At 45.1% G+C, this 27,072-nt stretch overlaps 1 protein-coding gene across 5 annotated transcripts; it reads left to right on the forward strand.

The window, feature by feature from the left end:
* Positions 1–20,722: 20,722 nt before the first annotated feature.
* Positions 20,723–26,613, forward strand: LOC120103836 (pentatricopeptide repeat-containing protein At2g16880-like). Of its 5 annotated transcripts, none has more exons than XM_039119900.1 (2): positions 20,723–24,624; positions 26,433–26,613. In XM_039119900.1, the coding sequence occupies exon 1, from the start codon at positions 20,878–20,880 to the stop codon at positions 23,269–23,271; it is 2,394 nt and encodes a 797-aa protein (XP_038975828.1). In that variant the 5' UTR covers positions 20,723–20,877; the 3' UTR covers positions 23,272–24,624; positions 26,433–26,613. The 5 variants fall into 5 exon arrangements, with proteins under 5 accessions (XP_038975828.1, XP_026665661.2, XP_038975829.1 ...); XM_026809860.2 differs by lacking the exon at positions 26,433–26,613 and having other exon boundaries at positions 20,723–24,170; positions 24,309–24,978; XM_039119901.1 differs by lacking the exon at positions 26,433–26,613 and having other exon boundaries at positions 20,723–23,424; positions 23,513–24,978.
* Positions 26,614–27,072: the final 459 nt, after the last annotated feature.

Consider the following 27,072-nt stretch of genomic DNA (forward strand, 5'->3'; position numbering starts at 1 on the left):
ATCCACTTGAACACTTTTTTGCCATTACCTGCAGTGCTGGTTGAATGATTGATCAAATGACGTTCCCGTGGAGTAATTAATTTTTCTTTTTCTCCGTTGCTTGATCGAGATTCAATCTTATTTAAACTAGCAACCGGGCATGTGCCGTGCACGGCTAAGGGGGAGAGAGCAGAAAGAACAAGAATCAAATATTTGTATGAGTCGAAATAGAGAAAAAGATAGAGCCTAATTTTTTTAAAAAATTTATGAAAGGGATCCGACTACAATAATTCATTCGGCATTCGACAGGAATACAGTACGGCAAATGTTGGGTATGGACAGATTTAAAATTATTGTATTAAAAACTCGGCCTTCAAAAAGATTTGTGGCCAGAGTTTGGATATGTGTCAATGTGTGCATCCAGATATAATTATACATAGTTTTACAGTTTGGCAATAAAAGTTTGCACTTATACGTATGGGCAAGCATATGTCTCTTTCTGGGTGAACGATATTTGAGACCTGATCTGGCCACCTCCTAGCCATATGATGAAGAATAGATCTCAAGCCATATGATGAAGAATAGATCTCAATGCATTAACCTATCATTAACTTTTTTTGGCATTTTCCAACGGAAAAAAAAAAAAGCTTAGAAAGCATGCCTCCCCCTCTCCACCTTACCTCTTTAACCCTTTCTTTTTTGCTCGCTCTCTATCATTCTTTGGATCATTTCCTATGGATCTGTGTCTCCTTTTCTCTTTTCTCTCCTCCCACTCTAGGTTCTACCTCTAATTTGTTAATAACTCTCTCTCTTCCCTCTATTCCACTCCTTTCTCTCTATGTTCTCATTTCTACTCTGCCCCTCCTCCCACTCTTTTTTTAGCCAAGATCTTCAACCCTCTCATCAGCAAGGATTGCCAAGAATGATGATGGTGAGAAAGTTTTGAAATCTTGAAAAATTCTGAATAATACCAAAAATAACCATGTTTTCAAAGGTAAACTCCTTCCCTTAAAACTTAGAGTTTTCTCGGCAATTTTTTTTTTTTTTTGAGAGAGAGAGAAAATATGACTATCCAAAATGTTGATTTATATGTTTTTTGCTTTGTTATCGTCGATCCCTAATATTACTATTTCTCTTGTGCCTTTTGTTCTTTTCTTCTTCTTATATATTTTTCTCTTCTTCTTTCTCTTGTAATTGATTACCTTCAACCTTGGATCCAAAACTTTAAAGAAAACCTTAAACTAGTGGAATAGCATTCTTCAAGAAGCCAAGGAGCATAATCCCACTCTCTTCTCTGATGTCTCTCGATCTCTCTATCCTATCCAAAAGCAATACCGAGAATATCGATGGCTTTGAGATCCATGCCCATCCTATGGTTGGGGAGGAAACTGTATCCAACCCTATATTTGGCTGACCATAGCCAAATGTATCTATATATATATTCTATTATCTAATATATGTAATATACATACATATAATTACATACATATGCCTATATTAATAACCTTATTAGTTGAGCTCTTTATTTTGGATAATAAGTATAGCTTTTATTTAATATAGCTCTTTATCAAAATATAACAATATAATATCATATTAAACCATATTAAATCAAGAATTTATTAGTTTACTAAATTAATATGGAAATTAATGACATAATTAATAAATATATTTGCTTAATGTATGCTGATTTTAAAGAAAAATATTTTTCATTAATTTTTATTGCATTTTTATAATCATAATCTTATTCAAAAATTGAAGTATAATCACTAATAATCTTACTATATTGCATTTAAATACCCTCTAGATGCAATACCTTCCTATTTCTTATTATATGCACGTTTGATCATAGTTTTATTATTTTATAATAATATATCATTTTACCATATTGATAAATATACATATACTATTAGAATTTTGTATATTTATAGTTTTTCTATGAACTTGTATAGTTTTTTACCCAACCATTATTAAAGTTGATTCTTAGTATACAATAAAAATTTAGTTATTGAAGCCTTTTATTTATTATATAGTATTATATTGTTATATTGCATTTCAAGAATACTTGAAAAAAGAAGCAAAAAATTGTACTCTCTATATCATATGGGTTATATGCTAGTTTTAATCTATTTTTAGGATAAAGAGAAGAGATATTCTTAATAAAAAAAATTGATAGATAAATCAAGAAAGAACATTTTCTAATTCAAATATTATATTTTGTTTTATATAAGTTAGACACAGACACAACAGTGTAACTCAATCCAATAGCCCTACAAATTTAATTTGGTCAAACTAGATTGACAATTTTATTTACAAATCCAATGGTGATAATCAGTGGACTTGGACTTGTTTATATTTAAATTCAATCTAATTATGAGTACCGTTAATTTAGCCAGACTTCAATTAAAAATCGGCTAATAGTTTATTAGATTTCTTTTAAATTTTAGGAAAAAATTTAGAGCCCCGAACAAAGGATTGAGATCGTGATCATCTGCCCAAGCCTCGGCTGAGGAGATAAGACTATGACCATTGCAGAATGACCGTGGCATGTGCGGTCTCCGTGAGGCTGGTATGGAGTAGCCACCGAGCTATTGGGATTGCTCCCAATTGCTGGCCAATTCATGGGCGGATGTGAAACTACCGTGCTTATCCCCTTCAAAAACATTTCTATTCAATTCCTTCTTCCTACCTAATTGAGCCACCGCCAAGCTCCGATGCCTCCTCCTCCCTTCCTCCTCTCCAGTGGTCGCCATGCCACCACAGTTGAGCACCACTGCCTACCCACAACCACGACCATGTTCCTCATCTCTCAAACCTCCTTTGTTTTTCTGTTTTGCATTTTGCCGTCACAACCCTGGTAGAACCGCCACTCTGACTAAGGTTCGTTGCCTTTGCTACTCGCTGACAAGCCCCCTTTACCACACTCCTTTTTTCCCTCTATGTCGAGCCTTATCCCTCTGATTTCAGTCGAGATCTTGTTTAGCCACCTCTCTCTCCCTCTATTTTGTCTATTTCCACTTGCCATCACCCCCATTGGCTGTCGCCAACTCGTCACTAACCCACCACCGCTACGGTCTAGCCGCCATCAACCCCCCCTCTAACCTCTTCTCTTCCCTCTTTTCCTCTTTTCCTTTTATCATTATATTCTTCTATTTTCATCTTTTTTGTCATCTATTTTTTTCACATAATCCACATCTCTTCCACGAATTTTCCTTATCTATTCTTCCATGAAGAATATATCTCAATTTGTTAACCTATCGTTAATTTTTTTTAGCATTTCCCAATGGCGAGAAAAATAAGAAAAGCAGTTACTTCAGAAAGCATACCTCTTCCTTTCTGTTTCTCTACAGTGAGGAAGAAAGAAAGCAGTTATCTTAGAAAGCATGCCTCTCCCTCTCCACCTTACCTCTTGCTCTTGATATCCGCTTTATTTTCTTCTCTTTTGCTACTTTCTTCTCTCTCTACCACTCTCTGAATCATTTCTTGGTGATCTGTGCCTCCCTTTTTCCTTCTCTCTCCTTCCACTCTAGGTTCTACCTCTAATTTGCTAACTCTCTTCCCTCTCTCTCTCTCTCTCTCTCTCTCTCTCTCTCTCTCTCTCTCTCTCTCTGTTCTACCTCCTCTCTCTTCTTTATTCCTTTCTCTCTATCCTCTTATTTTCTGCTTCGCCCCTCCTCCAACTCCTTTTTTAGCCAAGATCTTCCACCCTCTCGCCGGCAATGGTTGCCAAGAATGATGATGGCGAGAAAGTTTTGAAATCTTGAAAAATTTTGAATAATACCAAAAATAACCATGTTTTCAAAGGTAAGCTCCTTCCCTTAAAACTTTTAGTTGTAGTTTTCTCAGCAAAAAAGAAAATTTAGACAGAAAATATGACTATCCAACATGTTGATTTATACATGTTTTTGCTTTGTTATCTTCTGTCGCTAATATTGTAATTTCTCTTGTCCCTTCTATTCCTTTCTTTTTATATATTTTTCTTTTCTTTTTTCTCTTGCAATTGATTTCTTTTAACCTTGCATCCAAAACTTTAAAAGAAACCTTAAACTAGCGGAGTGATATTCTTTAAGCAGCCAAGGAGCATAACCCTACTCTCTTCTCTACTGTTTCTCGATGTCTCTACCCTATACAATAACAATACCAAGGATATCAATGGCTTTGAGATCCATGCTCATCCTATGGTTGGGGAGGAAACTGGATCCAATCCCATATTCAGTTGACCATAGCCAAATGTATTTATATATATTCTATTATCTAATATATGTAATATACATACATACATATGCCTATATTCTATTATCTATATATATTCTATTATTAACTTTTTATTTTGGATAATAAATATAGCTTTCATTTAATATAGTTCTTTATCAAAATATAGCAATATAATATCTTCTTAAACCATACTAAATCAAGAATTTATTAGTTTACTAAATTAATATAAAAATTAATGAAAAAATTAATAAACGTATTTGCTTAATGTATGTTGATTTTAATGAAAAGTATTTTTCATTAATTTATATTGTATTTTTATAATCATAATCTTATTCCAAAATAAAAGTACAACCACTAATAACCTTACATTTCTAGTTCTTATTATATACACGTTGGATCATAGTTTTATTATTTTATAATAATATATCATTTTACCATATTGATAAATATATATATACTATTAGATTTTGTATACTGATAGTTTTTCTATGAACTTATACTGATAGTATTAATGATAATGATAGAAGTTGTTATTCAGCCATCATTAAATTTGATTTTTAATATATAACAAAAATTTAGTCTTTGAAACCTTTTATTTATTATAAAGTATTATATTGTTATATTGCATTTCAAGAATACTTGGAAAAAGAAGCAAAAAATTGTACTCTAGATCGTATGGGTTATATGCTTGTTTTAATCTATTTTTAGGATAAAGAGAAGAGATATTCTTAGTAAAAAATGATAGATAAAATCAAGAAAGAACATTTCCTAATTCAAAAATTATTATTTTTTATATATAAGTTAGACTCAGACACAACAGTGCAACTCGATCCAATAGGCCTATAAATTCGATTTGGTCGGGCTAGATTGACAATTTTACCAATAGGGATAAGCAACGAACTTGGACTTGTTTATTTTTAAATTCATTCTAATTATGAGAATTGTTATTTGGGCCAGACTTCAACTAAAAACCGACAAATGGTTTGTTAGATTCTCTTTAAATTTCAAAAAAAAATTAGAGCCCCAAACAAAGGATCACGATTGTAATTCTCTACCCAAGCCTCAGCTGAGGAGATAAAGCTACGACCATTGTAGAATGGCCGTGGCCTGTATGGACTCCGTGAGGTTGGTATGGAGTAGCCACCCAACCATTGGGGCTGCTCCCAAGTGTCGGCAAATTCGTGGGCGTTTGCGAAACCACCATGCTTATTCCCTTTCGAAACCTTTCTAGTCAATTCCTTCTTTCTCACCTAATCGAGTCACCACCAAGCTCTGACGCCTCCTCCTCGCTTCATCCTCTCTAGCAGTCGCCATTCCACCATAGCTGAGCACCACTACCTAGCCACAATCACGACCATGTTCCTCCTCTCTCAAATCCTCCTTTGTTTTTCTGTTCTACATTTTGGTGTCACAACCTTGATAGAACTGCCACCTCTAACGAAGGTTCGTTGCCTTTGCTACTCGCTGACGAACCCCCTTCATCACCCTCCTTTTTCTCCTCTATGTCGAGTCCTATCCCTCTGATTTCAGCTGAAACCTTGTTTAGCCACCTCTTTCTTCCTCTGTTTTGTCTATTTCCGCTTGACATCACCCTCGTCGACTGCCGCTAGCTAGTCATTGACCCACCACCGCCACGGTCTGGCTGCCATCAACCCCTCCTCTAGCCTTTTCTCTTTCATCTTTTCCTCTTTCTGTTCTGTCATTATCTTCTTCTATTTTTATCTTTTTCCCTCATTTGTTTTCACATAATCCACATCTCTTCCATGAATTTTCTCTCTCTCCCTCATCTAATATACCTTCCTCCCTGACTCATGGACCTAATATCATGATATCCCCTTGCTATCAAGTATATTAGGTCCAAAACCCAATTGGACCTAGACCAAGTCACTCTCTCCTTCTCCCATTGGTCAACCTAGATCGAGTCTAATCCCCTCCATTTAGCTTAATTACCTTTTAATTACTAGTTAGATCTAACCTAAAAATTCTAATCTAATCAGGAGGAAACAAGAACCCAAATAGGTGGGAGGTGTGATTAGAATAGACCCCTTCACATTCAGGTAATCACAAAACTCTATCTTTCTACGAAATACTTTTGTTAGTATAGGTTGTAACTAATCGTTAGATCAAAAGGGTGATTGAGACCCCCAGATGCTAAGTTAGACATGGTGGTGTAAATGTAGATTGGACCCTACTCGTGGGGCAAAGTCACTAGTTTATGGATCTAGGATCACCACCTATGTCTCAAAAAAACCTTAAATTGTGGAGTCTGAGAAGGTCTCACAACTTAATGGGATAATACAAATTATATGACACCTTATAGAAGTCTAATAAGTCACCTAAATTATTTCAGGTTTTGAACAATCTTCCGTTGTGTGAATCTTGAGATTGTAAAGCTAAAAATTATAAATTTTCTTTATTTCTGATAGTTTTGTAGTGAATGCCATGTGTCAGGGGAAAAATATAAGTCGTCACGACTGCGAGACCCTCCGACCTGGAGGCGCCGAGCAGACCCCCTAACCCGGAAGCGCCCGAGCAGCCCTACTGACCCAAAGACGCCCTGACTCGCGCTGTAGTCGCATCCCCCCGCAGCGCGACCGAAAAATCATGCCCTGCTTTCGTCAACAATCAAAGCGTATGGCTCTTACAGACGTCCAGTTTACTCAACAATCAAAGCATATGGCTCCTGCAGGTACTCAGCTTACTCAATAATTAAAGCGTATGGCTCCTATTGTCTACGGACATCAAGCCTCTTACGGAAAACCTGCTTGGCTATGAATGATGGTATGACTCCATGATGACTTGAGAGCTTCGGCCTAATCTCCTACAGTAACGACATTGCTTCACACGATCGAGCATTGATTTCTACTGCATGCCCAATCGTACTACAGACCGTTTGCCCCGTCACATCACAGGTAACCCAGCCCCCTCTATAAAAGGGGAACTCCCCCTCTTTAAAGAAAAGGAGGGAAAACTCTGAATATTGACTACTCCCGTTCATACACTTGCCCCCTCTAACTTAAGCATCGGAGGACCGGCGCCGGAAACCCCGGCCACCGGCTTCTTGCAGGTTTTTCGGAGGACGTCGCGCGCTAGCCGGACCGCCGTTCATCGACTCTCGCCGGAGCTCCCCCTCTCCTCAGCCGACGGTCGCCCCCGGGTCCAAATTTCAGCAACAGTTGGCACTAGAGGAAGGGCCCGAGTCGCGGCCATGAAGCTGAGAAGCAAGGGAGCCTCTAATGCCTCCCGACGTCTTCCACCTAGTCCTGGACACTCTGTCCAGAACTCACCACCTCTGGCCGATTCGACTCCTCAAGTTCGACCGAAACAATTCGATGCCCTGGTGCAGCAGGTTCAGGCCCTGGCTGCTGCTGTCCAAAGCCTGCAACCTAGGGGCGTCCCGACAGCGCCGTTCCCTCAGGCCCCGATCCAGCCGGTCCCCCCTCCAAGTGGACCGGCCCCCTAAGGCCAAGATCTCTACGCCCGAGCATCTTCTTGGAGAGAACCCCCAGTGAGGGGTCCAGGCGACTGGCCACAACCGTCAGAGGTCGAGTCAGTCCCAGGGCAACCTGCGCCCGAGCAGACTGTCGTGGCGATCCCCCAGAGTGACGAACTCGACAAGAAAGTTGAGAACCTGGAGCGCCAGATCGAGGCGCTCCACGGCAGGCGGGCGAGACACGAGGGCGACTTCGAGTTTACCACGAAGTCCCCTTTCTTCCAACGAATCGAGGATGGGCCGGTCCCGCCGAGGTTCAAGATGCCCCAGGTGGAGCCCTACAACGATATGACCGACCCCCTCGATCACCTGGAGAGTTACCGGGCCTTGATGGCGCTGCAAGGATCCTCGAAGGCCATGCTCTGCAAGGCCTTCCCAGCAACGCTTCGAGGAGCAGCTCGGCTTTGGTTTGCCGGGCAGAAACCCGGCACGGTCTCCTCTTTCGAACAGCTCGGCAGGCAGTTCGCCACTAACTTTGCTACCAGCCGACCCCAGCTGCGGACTTCAGATTCCCTCCTCGATATAAAGCAAAGGGAGGGAGAGTCGCTCAGGAAATATCTGGACCGTTTCACTGCCGCAACATGGGAGGTCCGCGAGCTCGACCAGTCAATAGCCATGTCGGCACTCAAGACTGGAGCTCGGTCTTAAAGGTTTCTCTTCTCCATCGAGAAGAATTTCCCAGTTGACTTCACCGAGATGCTGGCCCGAGCGCGGAAGTATGCAAAAGCCGAGGAAGCCGTCGCTTCTAGACGGGGTGGGGCCGAGCAGACATCCAAAAAGCAAAAGAGGCGTCGTGAGAAGCGCGGCCGTCCCAGAAGCCCGTCTCCGCGTCGAGCTAAGAACCCGCCTCGTCTGAAGAGTCCACCCCGGCTGCGGGGACCGCTCCGACCAAGATCCCTGCCTCGTCCGAGATCTCCACTGCGGCCTCGTATATCCAACGGGAGGTACGAAAATTATACTCCCCTTAACGTTCCTCGGACTGAGATCCTCATGGAGATCGAGAGTCGGGATTATTTCCGGCCCCGCCCCCGATGCGGGACCCCGGGGCCTGGCACAACCTCAAGAAGTACTGCCGCTTCCACCGGGACCACGGTCATGATACGAAGGACTGCTTCCAGCTCCGGGACGAGATCGAGGCACTCATCCGCCGAGGAGTGCTCAACCGGTTCGTGCGGAACCGGCGTGAAGAAAAAAGACCAGTGGAGGACGTCGTGCAGCATGGAGATTCAAATGCTAACAAACCCATTGCTGGCACTATCAACACCATAGATCGGGGGGCCCCAGCCGGAGAACCAGCTGGGGAAAGACTTCTTCCAAAGCGCCCCCGCACCTCTGAAGTCATCTCTTTCTCGAATGAGGACCTCAAGGGAGTTGAAACTCCCCACGATGATGCTGTGGTCATCTCTATGGCTGTAAACAAGTTTGATGTAAAACACGTCCTAGTTGATAATGGAAGTTCGGCGAATGTTTTGTACTTTGATGCCTATTCTAGAATGGGGATGACAGAAAAGCAGTTACGGAGGATGAACGCCCCACTGGTCGGATTTACTGGAGACTCAGTTCCAGTGGAGGGCGAGGTTGATCTCCTGGTTACGGTCGGGCTGGCCCCCCAAGAGAGTACCGTGAGGATGGGTTTCCTCGTGATGCGCTTGCCCTCGGCCTATAACGCCATTCTTGGACGACCAGGGCTCAACGCTCTCCGAGCCATGGTCTCAACCTGCCACCTGCTTATGCGGTTCCCCACCAGCCAAGGAGTCGGCGACGTCCATGGGGACCAGGCGGTAGCAAGGCGATGCTACATGGCGACCCACGAGGCAAAACAACCGGCCAAGGTGTCAACTTCGATGCCGGATGACAAGCTCTCGGTTGAAACTTTCAAGACACGGGTTGGCCCTCAGAAGAAGCGGGTAGAGCCTGGTGAGTTACTCACCCAAATCTCCTTATAAGAAAATTGTCCTGAGCTAACCGTGCAGGTCGTCTCTGGCCTTGATGCCCGTGAGAGGGATCGCCTTATCAATTTCCTACGGGCCAACATGGACGTCTTCGTCTGGTCGCCCGCCGACATGTCGGGAATAGATCCGGAGGTCGCGGTCCACCGACTCCAAGTAAAGCCAACCTGTAAGCCTGTGCGACAAAAGAAGCAAAGCGCCGCTCCAGAGCGACAACGAGCAGCAGCCGAGAAAGTCGACAAACTCCTCAAGGCCGACTTCATCCGGGAGATATCCTATCCGGAGTGGCTCGCCAATGTGGTCCTCGTCAGAAAAGCTAGCGGAAAATGGCGCATGTGCGTGGACTACACCGACCTGAACAAGGCTTGCTCGAAGGACAGCTTCCCACTTTCCAGCATCGACCAGCTCGTAGACTCCACCTCGGGGCATGAGTTGCTGACATTCATGGACGCCTTCTCAAGGTACAACCAGATCCGGATGGCGCCGGAGGATGAAGAAAAAACGGCCTTCATTACTGACGGGGGCACCTATTGCTACAAAGTGATGCCTTTCGGCTTAAAAAATGCTGGAGCAACTTATCAAAGGCTGGTCAACCAAATTTTCAAAGACCAAATAGGCCGAAACATGGAGGTCTATATCGACGACATGTTGGTGAAGAGCCGAATGGCGAAGGATCATGTGGTTGACCTCGATGAAGCATTCTCCACGCTTCGAAAGTACCGGATAAAACTCAATCCCGCAAAATGTGTATTCGGAGTCACCTCGGGCAAGTTTCTTGGCTTCGTGATCACCCAATGGGGAATTGAAGCCAATCCCAAGAAGATCCGAGCGCTCCAAGAGATGGTGCCCTCGAGGACAGTTAAAGAGGTGCAGCGGCTTACAGGACGGATTGCAGCTCTCGGGAGATTCGTTTCTCGGTCGGCCGAGCGCTGTCTCCCGTTCTTCGCGGCTCTCAAGCGGCCGAAGGACTTCTTGTGGCCGGCAGAATGCCAGCAAGCCTTTGAAGAGCTTAAGCATTTTCTCGCTTCTCCTCCTTTGCTCACGAAGCCTCAGCAGGGTGAGCTCCTTTATCTGTACTTGGCTGTTTTCCCAGTTGCAGAGAGCTCGATTCTGGTCCGAGAGGAGAACAGGCTTCAGAGACCGATATACTACACTAGCTGGGTCTTGAGGGATGCCGAGACCCGATATTCAAAGCTGGAAAAGACAATTTTTGCCCTAGTCGTTTTGGCTCGGAGGCTCCGGCCCTACTTCCAAGCCCACACGGTGGCCGTGTTGACCGACCAGCCGATGAAGCAAATCCTGCAACGATCAGATCGTGCTGAAAGAATTACGAAGTGGGCTGTCGAGCTCGGGGAGTTTGACCTCAAGTACCAACCCAGACCGGCGATCAAGGCGTAGGTGCTCGCCGACTTTATAGTCGAGTGCACTGTGCCAGACAAGGCCGAGCTCGAGCTTGCATCAACGGAGCAGACCCTGAGGTCGATGTGGACTCTGCCCGTCGATGGTTCCTCGAACTCGGGGGGTGGTGGAGCGGGCCTCATCCTCACCAGTCCAGATGGAGTGGTTGCCGAGCAGGCTTTACGCCTCAAGTTTTCCACCTCTAACAATGTGGTGGAATACGAGGCACTCATCACCGGGCTCAAGTTGGCAAGGGAGCTGAAAGTGAAGGACCTAAGGGTCTTCAGTGACTCCCAGCTGGTTGTGAACCAAATCTTGGGTGACTTTGAAGCCAGAGAGCCCACGATGCAGGAGTATATCCGGAAAGTGCGGGATCTCACCTCGACTCTGTGCTCTTTCCACATCCAACACATTGCTAGGTCGGAGAACCTCAGAGCAGACCAACTATCAAAGTTAGCGTCCTCTCGCATGAGCGAGCTTCCCAAAGCAGCAGCACTGGAGTATCTTCAGATGCCCAGCACGAAGGAACCCGAGCCGGCCCTTTGCATCGAGGTTGAGCCGAGCTGGATGGACGAGCTCGTCATCTACCTGCAGGATGACGTCCTCCCCATTGATGAGCGCGAAGCTCGCCGAGTCAAGTGCTTAGCCTCTCGTTACATAATGTATGAGGGCAAACTTTATCGGAGGTCTTTTACCTCCCCCCTCCTCAGATGCCTCCGCCCGTCGGAGGCGGATTATGCAATGCGTGAAGTCCATGAAGGAATTTGCGGAAATCATCTGGGAGGCCGAGCACTGGCGCATAAGATTCTACGCTAGGGATATTATTGGCCGACACTCCAGAAGGATATGCTAGACTTCGTCCGGAGATGCGACCGATGCCAGAGGAACGCCAATATTCAACGCCGACCCTCGGCCCCATTGACCTCGATCAGTTCCTCTTGGCCATTCGCCCAATGGAGAATTGATATCCTGGGACCATTCCCTCTGGCAACCGGGCAAAGAAAATTTTTGGTCGTCTATATTGACTATTTTACTAAATGGGTTGAGGCCGAGCCAGTGGTCCGGATCACCGAGCAGAAGATGCAGGATTTTATTTGGAAGTCAATAATCTGCAGATTCAGACTTTCTTGCATCCTCATATCAGACAACGGTCGCCAGTTTGATAACGCTCGCTTTAGAGAGTTCTGCTCCGAGCTCGGCATCGACCACCGCTTCACCTCAGTTGCGCATCCTCAGACAAATGGAGAAACCGAAGTAACGAATCGCACTATTCTGTAGGGACTCAAAGTCAGGCTCGACCAATCCAAAGGTCAGTGGGTCGAAGACCTATACAACGTCCTGTGGGCTTATCGGACCATATTCCGCATACCCACCGGCGAAACCCCCTTCAACTTGACGTATGGAACGGAAGCCGTCATCCCATTAGAAATTGGACTCCCTTCCTTGAGGGTAGAGCATTATGATGCCAACTCCAATTCTTCGCAGCTCAGAAACAACCTGGACCTCATCGAGGAGACGAGGGAAACCGTCCGAGTCCGCATGGCGAGGTACCAACAAAAGACGGCACAATATTACAACGCCAGGATCAAAGTCAAATCCTTCAAAGTGGGGGACCTAGTCCTCAGAAGAGCTGAAGCCTCTCAGCCAACCGAGCAAGGAAAGTTGGCTCCGAATTGGGAAGGACCCTACCGGGTCGTATGTGTCCAGCGATCCGGGGCGTACAAGCTGGAGTCTCTCTACGGGACCCCTATTCCACGAAGCTGGAGTTTCGAAAACCTCCGGGTGTATTACCAATAGAACCCCAAGGGGTTCTCTGTTTGGAGCATAAGTCTCACCTTTTTACAATAACTTATCTGCAATTGTTTAATTGTGCTGCGCTTCTCCTGATGTCTAAATGTTTCGTGATTCTCAGACGACCCGGCCCAGCTCATATACACGACCCCGCTCGGATACTACAATCAGCACCGGGCGAAGTCGAGCGCCTTAGCGAAAAGTTCGAAGTGTTAATGTCGAGCTTGGTCTTGATCTTCCTCAAATACCTCGGCTACGGCCGGGATGCCCCGAGATCGACGGTGCGTTCCCAAATCCCTCGACCTCGGGAAGCGTCGCAGGTCGACAGTGCATTTCCAGACCCCTCGACCTGCGTACGATCCTCCGACAAAGTTCGGGATGCCCCGAGTGTCGACAGTGCGTGCCCAGACCCCTCGATACTTCGGAAAGACGGATAGTACCTTCACGGCCCTCCATGGCGCTCAACACCAATAACAGGGTAGTACCTTCGCGGCCCCCCGTAGCGCCTCCTCGACTAAGGTCGAGATGCCCCGAGTGTCGACAGTGCATGCCCAGACCCCTCGACACTTCGGAAAGATAGGGTAGTACCTTCGCAGCCCTCCGTGGCGCTCAACACAACGGGGTGGTACCTTCGTGGCCCCCCGCAGCGCCTCCTCGACTAAGGTCGAGATGCCCCGATGAGTCGATAGTGAGCCCGAGCTCCCTCAACCTCGGAATGACGGGGTAGTACCTTCGCGGCCCCCCGGAAACAAACGTTCGTAGTCGGCGACAAACGTTCGTGGTCGGCAACAAACGTTCGTGATCGGCAACAAACGTTCGTGGTCGGCAACAAACGTTCGTGGTCGGCAGCAAACGTTCGTGATCGGCAACAAATGTTCGTGGTCGGCAACAAGTGTTCGTGATCGGCAACAAATGTTCGTGATTGACAACAAAGCGCCCCCAAAATATTCGTGGATGACCACAAAGCAATGCCCACACGGATCTCCAATGGCAACTTTCTCCTAATCTGCCGGCGTCCCCAAAGAGCGGACCTCGAGCAAAAGAGCGCCCTCAAAAGCTAGCCGAGGAGCAAAACTGCCGACTTTGGCATGGGACGCTCGACTCCGACAGTACAGAATGTACACCTTACAGTCCCATTACATTTATTCATTAATTTTGCCAGCAATTTCCTGATTAAGCTCAGGACTTACCTCGACCAAGGTCGAGACGATTCTCTAAACCAATTGCAAGCCGGGGTCCATACGCTAGGTACACCTCCCCTATTGCTCGTTAGCGGCAAATATATCCTGGTCGAGCTCGGAAGTACCGAGCCACCACGATTTTGATTCTGTTGGCATTTCGGCCAAGTCTGCGATCAACCGTCGTAAGGGCCCCAATTGCGACGCGACTTCGATCCGGGATCTCCCCGGAGGCCGACCCCAACACTTTTTGTTGGCTAACGCCCGAAAAGCTAAGTTCGGGAACTCAGTTAAAATCGCCTAAAGGACGAATTCGAAAGCCCGATAAAACTCCTGCAGAATTTGGGGGCCGGGCTCAATATAGGCGCCGAGCCTAGGGGCCCAGCATGGTTCAGGTTCGAGCTCAAAAGCCCAGAGCTTGGAACCCCATTTGGCGTACATGACTTGAATCGAGGCCTAGAAAATCCAGGTCCATAAACCTGGCCGAGCTCGAAGACTTAGAGAAATTCGTCGATAAAGATCTGACTTGATGAGCGCGGCGAAAACTTAAGCCCACGAAGTCCAAGTTTACAAGTTCGGCCGAGCTCAAGGACTTGGTTTTCCTGTGGCTCGAGCCTGACACCTAAGACATCGCCCTAGCAAATATTCTCCGCGACTGAGCCTAAGTCTAAGGACTTAGTCAAGCACAAGCACTTTGATTTACCGAGAAAAGTTCTGCGTTGAAAGGAAGAGTTTCATTTAAAAGAAAAGCCCGAAGGCTAAGTACAAAATTGAGGTTCGGCCATACAATAAGCATAAAGGTCGACCTCCATTACAAAAAAAAAAAGAAAAAGAGAAAGGTAGAATACAAGAGGAAAATCTCAAGGGACGGGCGCGGTGGCGTCCACGGCCGGAATCTCACCGGGCTCAACCTCGACGACTTCGACGACTTCGGCAACTGCCGGACCTCCTTCGGCAGTGGTCGGTTCTCCCACGGCAAGGGCAGCCTCGGAAGTTGCCGCCGGAGCTTCGGGAGCTTCGAGAATGACCTGGGTAGCCTCTTCGGGAGCGGCCTCCCGAGCAGCTTCTCCAACCGCCTCGGCCGGTTCCGCTTCGAAGCCTTCGACTCCCGCTCCCGGTTGGAGCAGGTCGAGGTCGAAATCGGGGCAAAGCCGCCTTAGTTGATTGCGGAAGTCGTTGTAGCCCTGAAGGAGCCCATTCACGGCTTCCTCTTCGAGTAGGTCGCGGAACTCTTCCGATTCACGGAAGAGTTGAACGGTGCTCTGGGCCTGCTCCTGGGCCTCCTTCTCCCGAGCTCCGAGGTGAGCTTCGAGTTGCTCGGCCTTCAGCTCCGCGTTCTTTATTTCCTGCTCGCGGACGACGAGCAGGGACCGCGCCTCGGCCAAGCGAGCCTTGGCGGCCCGCAACTCTGATCTAGTCAGAGCATGAGCGGCCTTCTCTTCTTCGAGCATCGCAGTCAGAATTCGGACTTCGTCCTCGATGGCCCCCACTCTAAGCAAAAGCTCCTTCTTATGGAGCTCGAGCTCCGCCAGCTTTCTCTCGGCCTCTTCTTGTGCCCGTAAACACTGACGAGCTCGTTCCTTATAGTCCACGCCGATCGAGATCAGTGTATCGATCTCGTGAAGATGCTGTGAGCAAGGTGAAGAGAAATTAGGCCGAGGATAAAATTAGGGCATAAAAGCTAAAAGCGCAAAGAATGAATAATAGTAAATAATGAAGACTTACCCGAACAGCGGAGAGGCGGGTTGACTCCAAAAAATTGTTCAGGCTCATGGCCTAAATTTTCGCCTTATCGGCTGGGAGAAGTGCGACGTGGAAGATCTGCCGCGCCATCTCAACATTCTCGAGGGTTGAATCGCCCTCGTACACTTCCTATTCCGGGATGTGGGGCCGCCTTCCTCGTTGGCCCTTGCCCTCCGGTGGACTAAGGAGGCGGGGCCTTGTCGCCTTTGGTGGAGGCGACCTCGCGGCCCCTTGGCTGCTGCCCGGCTCAGACGCCGGGCGCTCTGGTCGGATTGGTGGCCGACCAAAGACTTGCGAAATTGGCGCCGGACATGGTAGCGCCATGGCAGCTCCCGCTGAGCCCGAGCTCCTAGGCTCGGAGCTCGAACCCTCCCTCCGAGCCGCTCCAGAGGGCCCACCTCGAGGGGCGTCCTTCTCGGCCACCCCACTAGCCGAGATCTTGAGCTTCTTCTTTGGCTCGAGAAGGGCCCCTCCAATCTCGGCCGCCCTCTTGTGAAACCGAGCGTATAAAGCTTCGTTCTTGGTCACCATTTTCGCTATGTCTGTAAAGACGAGCAGAAAAAGTTAGTAAAATATTGAGAGGAAAAGGAGGATAAAAATTTTAAATTGCTACCCTTACCCTGAGGGCACGCCGAGCTCAGGTTAACGTTGACCAGAGCGTCCTCACTTATGAGGTCGTTCAGGAGGAAATCATCCCCGAGGCCGCGAACAGCGTCAAGGATCCCCTGCTTGCGTTTGGAAAGCCTGGGGAGTTTGTTAGCGGTCTTAAGCCGGCTCTGCCCCCACCTGGGGTCGAACCCCCATGTCCGCTCAAAAGCTAAAAAGAAAAACTTTTTCTTCCATTCGTGAATGGACGTCGGAGCGCCCTGAAAGAGTGGTCGGCCTCCCCGAAGGGCGATATAGAGCCACTCTCCGTCCTCTAGGTTGGACTTCAACATGAAGAGCCGCCGGAAAATATTCACAGAGGACGGGATCCCGTGTGCTATGAACAAGGATAGAAACCCGATGATCGTCCTCCATGCGTTCGGAACAAGTTGTGCCGGGACGAGTTGGTACTCTCCGAGCAACTCATTCACGAACCCATGGAAGAGAAATCGCAGGCCGGCCCAGAGTGCCTCCAAATACACTCCGATTCGGCCTTGGGGGGGTTCGTCACCCGATCCCCCAACCCGGCAGGTTCCAAACGGAACCCTCGCCGAGGAAATAACCACTCCTCGGTCATCTCCACCTCCTCCTCACTCATCGAAGACCCTATTTCGTCTGGACCAAGACCCATCGGAAAGGAGAAAAAGAGAAAGAAAAGAAGGAAAAACTCTGAGCGGGCAGGGGAGAACACTTTCGGAGTTCGCCGGAGACAATGGGGAGAGAAGATTAGCTGCCTCGGACGGAGAAGAAGATAGAAAAGGGCAATAGGAAAGAAGTCAGAGATGGCCAAACAGGGATTTATATAAATCCCACTGACAGCTCTGATCTGCGGGGCGGAGCACCGTCCCCTGCCCAGATCACGACACGCGTCGACCCCGAGAGTTAAAGCACGGCATTCAATTCGGTCCGATGCTTCGAATACGGAAACACCTCGTTGGATCGTGCGGCTCCATCATGAGCCCACGACGCGAGGATGCTTCGAAAAATGAAAAGGCACTCCCTTGATGAAACGTTTCAAAAAAAGGAGACCCGCCCATTAAAAGCGTCTTGAAGCGCGTGATAATTCAAAATTTTCCTAGTTAATGTTGACACGACCGAAGTTACTTCCCGCGCTCGAACCTGCGAGCAGCTCGAGCTCGGAAGTTGGGGGTAGTGTTAGGAAAAAAATATAAGTCGTCACGGCTGCAAGACCCTCCGACCTGGAGGTGCCGAGCAGATCCTCCAACCTGGAGGCGCCGAGCAGACCCCCTGATCCGGAAGCGCCCGAGCAGCCCTACTAACCCAAAGACGCCCGACTCGCGCTGTGGTCGCATCCCCCTGCAGCGCGACCGAAAAACCATGCCCTGCTTTCGTCAACAATTAAAGCGTATGGCTCCTGCAGACGTCCAGTTTACTCAACAATCCAAGCGTATGGCTCCTGCAGACGTCTAATTTACTCAACAATCAAAGCGTATGGCTCCTGCAGACACTCAGCTTACTCAACAATTAAAGCGTATGGCTCCTGTTGTCTATGGACATCAAGCCTCTTACGGAAAACCTGCTTGGCTATGAATGATGGTATGACTCCATGATGACTGGAGAGCTTCGGCCTAATCTCCTACAGTAACGGCATTGATTCACACGATCGAGCATTGATTTCTACTGCATGCCTAATCATACTACAGACCGTTTGCCCCATCACATCACAGGTAACCCAGTCTCCTCTATAAAAGGGGAACTCCCCCACTTTAAAGAAGAGAAGGGAAAACCCTGAATATTGACTACTCCCGTTCATACACTTGCCCCCTCTAACTTAGGTATCGGAGGGCCGGCGCCGGAAACCCCGGCCACCGGCTTCTTGCAGGTTTTCCGGAGGACGTCGCACGCTAGCCGGACCGCCGTTCATCGACTCTCGCCGGAGCTCCCCCTCTCCTCAGCCGACAGTCGCTCCCGGGTCCAAATTCCAGCAATGCCATGTATTTTAGAATTGGAATGCATATTACTTAATTTTTGAGCTACTGATTGAAAAACAATATTAAAATATTTGAACTTAGAAAATTTGAAATTATGTATGCTTATAAATATCTTGCATTCTTGTATAAAAAGAATAATTTAAAAATCATGGATCAAGGATAAAGGTTCTTATTCCAGCACGATTATGAATATGATGATTTATTTGCATAAATACAGAATTTGAAATGAATTGATTATCCTATTTTAATGTCGCATGATATGGAATTTGGAATAAGATATGAAATTTTGGTTGTTACTGCTCATGCTATTGAAATGAGGATTCTTATTTTATGTTTGAGAAAACTATTTGATGTGGATATTATGAAAACTCTTAAGTTTGACTATGATTCGGGTCTAGCCAATAGGACTGATTGTTGGCCATATATCAGAAATTAGTTTCTTTGGTCCTAGTTTGTTGGGGTTGATCGCTAGCAGAGCTAGTTCTTTCAGAGCTAGTTGGGGCTGATCACTGGCATACACTAACTGATCATGTGTTTTGTTCTTAAGACTAGTCTCTTTGCCTTATCATGGGGTGAATCATGGCCATGTGATTCAGAGCTAATTTTCTTCTAGGCCTAGCAAGTCGGAGTTGATTATAGGCACATATTGATGGACAACATATTTTGTACTCAAGAGCTAATCTTTTTTGAACTTTGTCACAAGGCCGATCATGGCCATAGTCACTAAAGGCTGAGAGCGAGTTTATGACTTATCGATATTGATTTAGAATTCATAAATCAAAAGTGTGACATATTTTAAAAGAAAAATTTATGTTGATAAATGCAAATAAAAAATACTCTATATCTTGAAATTGTTAAATTGTTTATATTTAAAAAAATTACATATTATGCTTGATCCAACTAAAGATATTGGTAACTTATTGAGCGTGTAGAGCTCATTATCTTTTTTTTTTATTTTTTTAGGTATAGAGGAATAGCATAATTGGGGCTCGCTCAACGCAAAAGATTTAGCACTTACATGATTAGTTGTTGATTCTTTTGAATAAATAATTTGATAAAATATCTAATTGAACTTTTTTATTTATTATCTAAGATTGTAAGATTGTTATTAGCTTAATTATTTAAGAATTTTTAATTGATGCTTAATACCATTGCCTGAGTACTTGACATGATATATATATATATATATATATATATATATATATATATATATATATATATATATATATATATATATATATATATATATATATATATATATATATATATGAAAAAGGCAAGTCTTGCATGTGCTGTGGGGTCAAAATTTATGGATGTGTAGCCGTCTGTCGCGTGCTCGACTTGTGCTATTGGGCCGAAGCATGACACTAATACTTTTGTGTTCCAATTAGAATTAAGTATGCACGATAACATTGAGGATAGATTTTTATAAACATCAATAGTCGTATTTAAATTTGTCCACATAGTAATAGAAGATAAAATATTATAATCGCGAAGCACATATTTTGAGAACATTGATAACTTATCATTTGAGAATTTTGCTTTACATATCGACCATTTCATGGCATGCCCAACTAGAATGAATTGCTACAAATGATGGATGAAATACTATGTTTGCTAGGATGATTTGGTGGAATTTGTTTCCTATTACTAGATACCTAGACATAAATGAGTTGGTTCAGATAATGTTGGTCCAGTGAGCTACCTAATCATTTTGATTCATATATTTTTAGGACATATTTGGACTTTGGATACTACCCAATATTTTGATAAGCTTTTCCAATACTTACCATAGAGGGAATATTCCACATATAAAATAAGCGGAATAAATTGGACCAGATTTGGGTGAAAAATGGAAGATTCAGCCAAACCCCAAACAAAAACATAGGATTAGACCCGCCCAAACCCAAAACCTCAAATGAATTGTATTTTCCCAAGTTTGGATTATATCTTAGGGAAGTCCAATATCACCAATCATTGACTAATATATATGTCGACATATTGAAGCCAAGTTTGCATGGCATGTGTCCAGATAAGATCGCAAGTGTATCAATTTGATTTGTTTTAAATTCGGAATGGACATGAAAATGGCCTTGTCCAATCCAAAGCCATTTGAATCAAATGTTGACTAAAAATATCCAACTAAAAACAGATCAAGTATAACTAATGAACATTGATCCAATAAAAATTCCATGCAACTCCCTCTCCAACTTAGCTCTACTAATTAAGAAAATTCTTCGATTTGTGTTTAAAATTTATATGAACCATTCTCCAAACTCGTAAATTTTTTTTTAAACCCCCCAAAATCTCTATGCTATATGGCATGAGAACAGTCCTTGGGAGCAAAGTTTAGGAGACTCGGAGATAAATTAAAATAAAAGTGGCCTTGGGCTGATAATGGCTAGGCCTTGTCTAAGCCTGCCCGTTTGCATCGACAGCCGAGCTGAAGCGTTTCTAACCGGGCCGCGCTCCATTCCGGTCCATCGCCCCCCCTCGGCCGCCGGCAGCCGGAACCCCATCTGCCCCACCCGAATACAATGGAGACAGACCCATCTGCGCCACCGCCTGCGGCGGAGGGCGAGCCCAGCGCCGGTCTCGTGCAGACGGTCTCCTCCATCCTCCTCTCTTCCCAGGCCCCCAAAGCACCTCCCCTGGACCAATCCCTCGCCCCCTTCCTCCCCCGCCTCTCCCCTCCCTTCCTCGCTCCCATCATATCCGCCGCCGCTGCCGCCCCCTCCTTCTCCAGCCCCTCCCCCCTCCTCTCCTTCTACAACCTCTGCCGCCGTCGACTCCCGGCCCTCTCAAGCAACCCCGCAGCAGCCCTCCCTTCCATCCTCGCCCTCCTCCGTCCCCTCCTCCGCTTCCACAAGTTCGCCGACGCCCAGTCCCTCCTTCTCTCCTTCATTCCCCTCGACCGCCCTCGTCTCCTCCACCGCCACCTCCTCCGCCCCGACCACCCCCCGTCGAAGGTCCTCCTCGACACCGCCGTCTCCTCCTACGCCCGCCTCCGCCAGCCCCACCTTGCTGCGCAGCTCTTCCAGTCCATGAAGCGCCGCCGCCTCCGCCCCTCGCTCCGCACCGCGAACATCCTCCTCGACGCCCTCGTTCGCTCCCCCTCCCCCGCCTCCGTCCCCCTTGCCGTCTTCCACGACCTCGTCGACCTCGGCGTCGCCCCCAACACTCCCACCTTCAACATCCTCGTCCACGGCTTCTGTTCCCGCGCCCAGTTCGCCGACGCCCTTGCCCTCCTCTCCACCATGGAAGGCTTTGGCTGCTCCCCCGACACCATCACCTACAACACCATCCTCGACGGCTACTGCAAGAAGGGCATGCTCAAGGAGGCCCGCGACCTGCTCGCCGAAATGAAGGCCGGGGGACTGTCCCCGGACCGCTCCACCTACAACACCCTCGTCGCTGCCTACTGCCGCCTCGGCTGGCTGAAGGAGGCAACCAAGGCGATCGAGATCATGACGGCGTCCAACTTCCTCCCCGACCTCTGGACCTACAACATGCTTGTTTCCGGGCTCTGCCGGGAGGGCCGGATGGACGAGGCTTTTCGGTTGAAGGACGAGATGGAGAAGCTCCGAGTGCTGCCCGACATTGTCACCTATAACACGCTCATCAATGGGTGCTTTGAGTGGAGGACTGGCTCGGAGGCGTTCCAGGTATTGGAAGAGATGCGGGAGAAGGGCGTCAAGCCGAGCTTGGTCACACACAACACTATGGTCAAAGGGTTGTGCAAGGAAGGGAAGATGGATGAGGCGGTTGATTCTTTGAGGAAGATGGAAGAGCAGGGCTTGTCGCCAGACCTCATAACGTACAATACTTTGATCAGTGCATACTGTAGAGCAGGGAATGTGGCCAAAGCTTTCAACTTGATGGATGAGATGGTGGGGAGAGGTCTCAAGATGGACACTTTCACTCTCAACACTGTCATTCATAACCTCTGTAAGGAGAAGAGGTTTGATGAAGCGTGTAGACTGCTCCGTAGTCCCCCAAAGCGGGGTTTCGTTCCTGATGAGGTCAGCTATGGCACAGTCATTGCTGCATACTTTAAGGATGAGAACCCAAATGAGGCAATGAAGCTTTGGGATGAGATGAATGAGAGAAAGATAATGCCAAATGTAGCAACCTACAATGCGGTGATTGGTGGTCTCTGCAGGTTGGGCAAGACCGAGGAGGCAATTAAGAAACTGAATGAGCTTTTGGAGAGAGGACTGGTGCCGGATGAGACTACCTACAATACTATTATTCATGGGTACTGTAGAGAAGGGGAATTGGAGAAAGCATTCCAGTTTCATAATAAGATGGTGGAGAATTCATTCAAGCCGAATGTTATTACCTGTAATATTCTTATGAATGGGCTCTGTAATGATGGTAAGGTAGAAAAGGCTCTAAAACTCTTTGAATCATGGGTGTCAAAAGGGAAGAAGGTGGACATTATCACATACAACACTCTGATAAAAGGGCTGTGCAAAGAAGGGAGGATCGATGCTGCATTAGAGCTTTTTGCTGACATGGAAGAGAAGGGTTTGCATCCTGATGCTTATAGCTACAATGTTGTTCTATGTGCACTTACCGAAGTGGGAAGATCAGAAGAAGCACAAAGCCTGCTGTCTAAGATGGTTGAAACTGGAAAGTTGCCAGAACAAATCACATTTCCTTTGTCAGAAGAAGCCATGTCTGAAGCTGGAATAGATAGGAAACCAGAGACGACGCATGATGGAAAGACAGCTGAAGATCTGAAAGATAATTCAGCAACTTTTTTGGAATGCATTGGTGATCTGTGCAACAGTGGGCAATTCAAAGAGGCTAAGCTTGTCTTGGAAGAAATGATGGAGAAAGGTATAGCTGTTAAGAGTTCTACATATGTTACTTTGATGGATGGATTTATCAAGAGGCAAAAGAGAATGACAAAAGGAGGGGGATAAAATACCCGCTTCAAGCCTCCATGCTTGTGCAATGCCAGTCAGTGCAATGACCAGCATCTGAACATTGATTCATGAATTAGAACATTAAATTGGTAAAACCCTTGCCAGAAGCTCAAAGTGGTTGGACGAATTTGATTTGGCCAACAAGTTGAGGTTAGTGATTCTATTGCAATAGCTGTTTGAGTCAAATTTTTTCTTTGTTCTTCTGCAAATTTTCTGATATTTTTCCATCCTTCTCCAGGTGAGATCATGTGACACAGTTACACTTGTCTTTTTTTTTAAAATAATTTTCTGGTACTAATATGCAAGAGAGAGTTCTAATAAACCTTAATGATCACATATTGGCATGTGTCAATTAAAAAAAAAAAACAATTTAAATTTTATTGACTTGAAGACGGCAAAATCCATGGAACCACTGAGAACTACTCGTACATTTCTGTACAACCTCTGTATTATTTCTGATGGGTTTCTCATTTATATTCCAAAAACTTTATTTTCTCTTTACGAAAGCTTTTTGATGTCTGTATGTTGTATTGCTCTTGTGGTAGTCTCCCAATGTTTGCTTATGAAACCTAGTCTATATGTTTATTCTATGGTCGAGGATGTTAATCAAATACATCTAAATATCAGTGAAAATTTTTCTATTTGGGGAGTATCTCCTAGATTGCCATGCACAAATTTAATTTTTTCAGTAATGCCATTTAATATGCATAGGATGCTATGGCTTCTGAATGTACCTATTTATTGGGATGGAGAAAGGTTTCAGTTGGTTTCCTCAATTTGAGGAAATCTTAAGAGGAGTTGATGGTAAATAGCAAGACTAAGAGGCTCCTAGGGAAGTTGTGGTCCCTCTCAAGATATGGAAAACTTTTATATGGATGTAAGGAGAAAAAGGGAAGGTAAGACCGAGAGTTTAGGGAGGTCGAGGAGATTTTAGTATCCAGTGCTTTTTTTTGACTCATTTTTTCTTTGCTTCTCGCTCTCTCTCTCCCCCCCCTCTCTCTCTCTTTCTGTCTCTTTTTTTTCCTTTTTTTCAGAGGAGCTAGGCAGGGAAGAGCCTTTAATTAAGGTTGACCGTGGCAAAACAAGAGTGCAGCTTCAACCGATCCCCGATCTAGCGACATCTTTGGCAGGCGATCCTCGAGGAGAAACTGATACGAACATGGCCGAATCATGATCAATCTGAGCAAACCCTGCCTAGATAACCACTGTGTTGAACTTCTAAATCAGATGCTCGAGGGGCTTGAAGAGACCATAGATCGCTTTGCGTAAGGGGTAGACAAGACAAGAGGAGGAGCGGAATGTTGTCCGGAGGAGGCTGCATGTACACCTACATTCATGAGGCATGAGAAGGTGATTCTTTTTGGTGCTTTAGCCACGGGAGATACGGCGGATGGAACCTGTTGGGCACTTGCCTTGTCAACAAAATTTCATGGGCTTATATAACATAGTACTTGACTTCCGAATGGCTAAAAAATCTGAGCATTTATTGATATGGCCCACTAGATCTATTCCAATTCACTGTGCATGTTTGGTTAATGGACTTAGTCTCTCATGGGGATTACAAGCAAAAGCATTTCGAGATCGGTGTGGTGGGTGGTGATGCAAGTGGTTTAATTTGGTTCTGTCTGCATGACTTGATGTTTTTGGAAATTATTTTGTGTTTATGAATTTGTCAGGTACCATACCAATTTTTAAACAGGTTTATTTTGTGTTGGCTGCAATTAAACATCTTAAACTATTCATGGTTATCCATGTGGATTGGATCTTACAAGATACTTGTGGAAACTAATGGATTATTATAATCAGTTCTTGGTGGGACTGAAAACCAACCTGATTTCATGGTTGCTAAAAAAAATTGGGTTTAATTTGTCGTAATTAGTACAAATCCACTAGCACATCTATGAGGAAAACAAGGAGCAAGAGAGTTTTAAGAAATAATTTTCATTATAATTTAAGTTGATATTAGGGCTGGGTGATTTGATGAGGGTTGCTCTGCATATACCTTTTCGATATATCCAGTGGCTCGTGCGGTTTGACTATTGGATTAGTTGTTATACAGAGAACACAACATTCAACAACCTACTTATATGCTTTTACCTTAGCTAACCATTATTTTGATAGTATTTTCTTTTTCTCGGAATAGATCAAGGTTCAAATAAGTTGACATAGGGCTGGATGATATGATGAGGTTTGTTCCATGTATGCCTTTTTGATCTATCCAGTGGCCAGCACTGTGACTATTGGGTTGTTATATGTTTTTGTCCTTTTATCCTTAATTAACCTTTATTTTGGCATTATATTCTTTTTGTCAAACTAGATCAAGGTTCAAATAAGGGATAGATTATCAATACAATAAAATAAAATCTAGGAAGTAAAGGTAATTGTTGATTCAAACTATGCAGTACTTTATATGGATAGAAAAGAATTCATTGTTTTCGCTTCAGATTGTGACATCTATAAAAGCATCACATCTAGTTTTGTAATATGATTGAAAAGAAACACCTGCAGTGAAATTTTGGCACTGTTTTCAACTTTTTGGAACATTCCCCATTCTCACCATACATGTATACCTGCCCTCATAAATAAAGACCCTACTTCTACCTTTGATAATTATACTGATTATTTTGTTCTGAGTTACTTATGTCAAATAACAGAATTGTTGGTAGACGTCAAAGATTCTATGATAAATTTTTTGGTTTCTTAAATGATAAGTGGAAAAAGTCGTGTTGCATAATGAGGTGATTCAATATATAGGAGTCCTGATATATGTGGATGATTATTGAAGTCCTCTATTTTCCTGAGCTCTTGCTGCTGCCACCCTAGCTAAACCTTGAGAATTGCTTATACAATCCCTTGGATGTCATATTATTACACAAAGCAGCGGCATGTTAATTTAGAGTATGTGCTGGACTCTCGTAGGTTACAAATAAAAACGAAAATTTTACATAGTTAGGGCTTCAAACTGACAGTTTGCTGTCTCTGTACTGGTTCCATGCACCTCTTCACTAGCCACTATTAGTGACAAATTACTTCCATAGAGTTGAATTCAATAATTCTCAAGTTACCTTTATAAATTTATATTAGTTTCTGTATGGATTTCTATTCTAGCATCTTTAGATCCTATATGATTTCTCTGATAGCTCTTGCTTCATTTCCAGGTCGTATAAATCTCGGAAGTCTTATGATTCTATGAGATGCATATTCGATGTATAGTTCAACATTCCAGCAATCAGTGATGTTGTTGTTCTGCAAGACTGAAGAGGCAGGATTGATATCTTTGCGTAATCATATTTATTTGAGGTATTGATTGAATAGCCAAAAGTTTTGCTTATCCAATCATTGTAGCTTAGAAGATCATTTCTGGCTGCACCAGTAGCTTGGTGGAAGGCTTAGCTAAGATGCATCAAAGGTCTTGAATGATAAGAAATGGTAACAGTCCGCACCAGTCTTGCATGCCATTTAGAATAATTAAAGCTCAGCAACATGGTTTATCACATGGCAACTTTCTCAACCTCTTTGCAACAAATTCTTAAATTGAAAATCAGTATATACATTAGCATCTTTGATTTGAAACTTATAACCAACTTTTAGATTTTTCTTTTTTTTTTTTGGTATATCTCTGTTCTTGTAGTTCTTTTCTGCTTGCTTCCATTTTTATTGCTATTGCTTGTTACAATTCAGCTGGATGAGATGGCAGCCTTACCTTTGGTAAATTCCAAACCTTATGACTGACATCTAAAGCAGGCTTTATGTTGTATCGATAAAATACGACATGGTAAATCCAGTTTGTCCATACAA

Source organism: Phoenix dactylifera, unplaced genomic scaffold, assembly GCF_009389715.1.
Source record: "Phoenix dactylifera cultivar Barhee BC4 unplaced genomic scaffold, palm_55x_up_171113_PBpolish2nd_filt_p 000658F, whole genome shotgun sequence".
Lineage (NCBI taxonomy): Eukaryota > Viridiplantae > Streptophyta > Magnoliopsida > Arecales > Arecaceae > Phoenix > Phoenix dactylifera.

Excerpts from the sequence above, each read along its gene's own strand:
- LOC120103836 (XM_039119900.1), top strand. The coding sequence starts at position 20,878 with ATGGAGACAGACCCATCTGCGCCACCGCCTGCGGCGGAGGGCGAGCCC.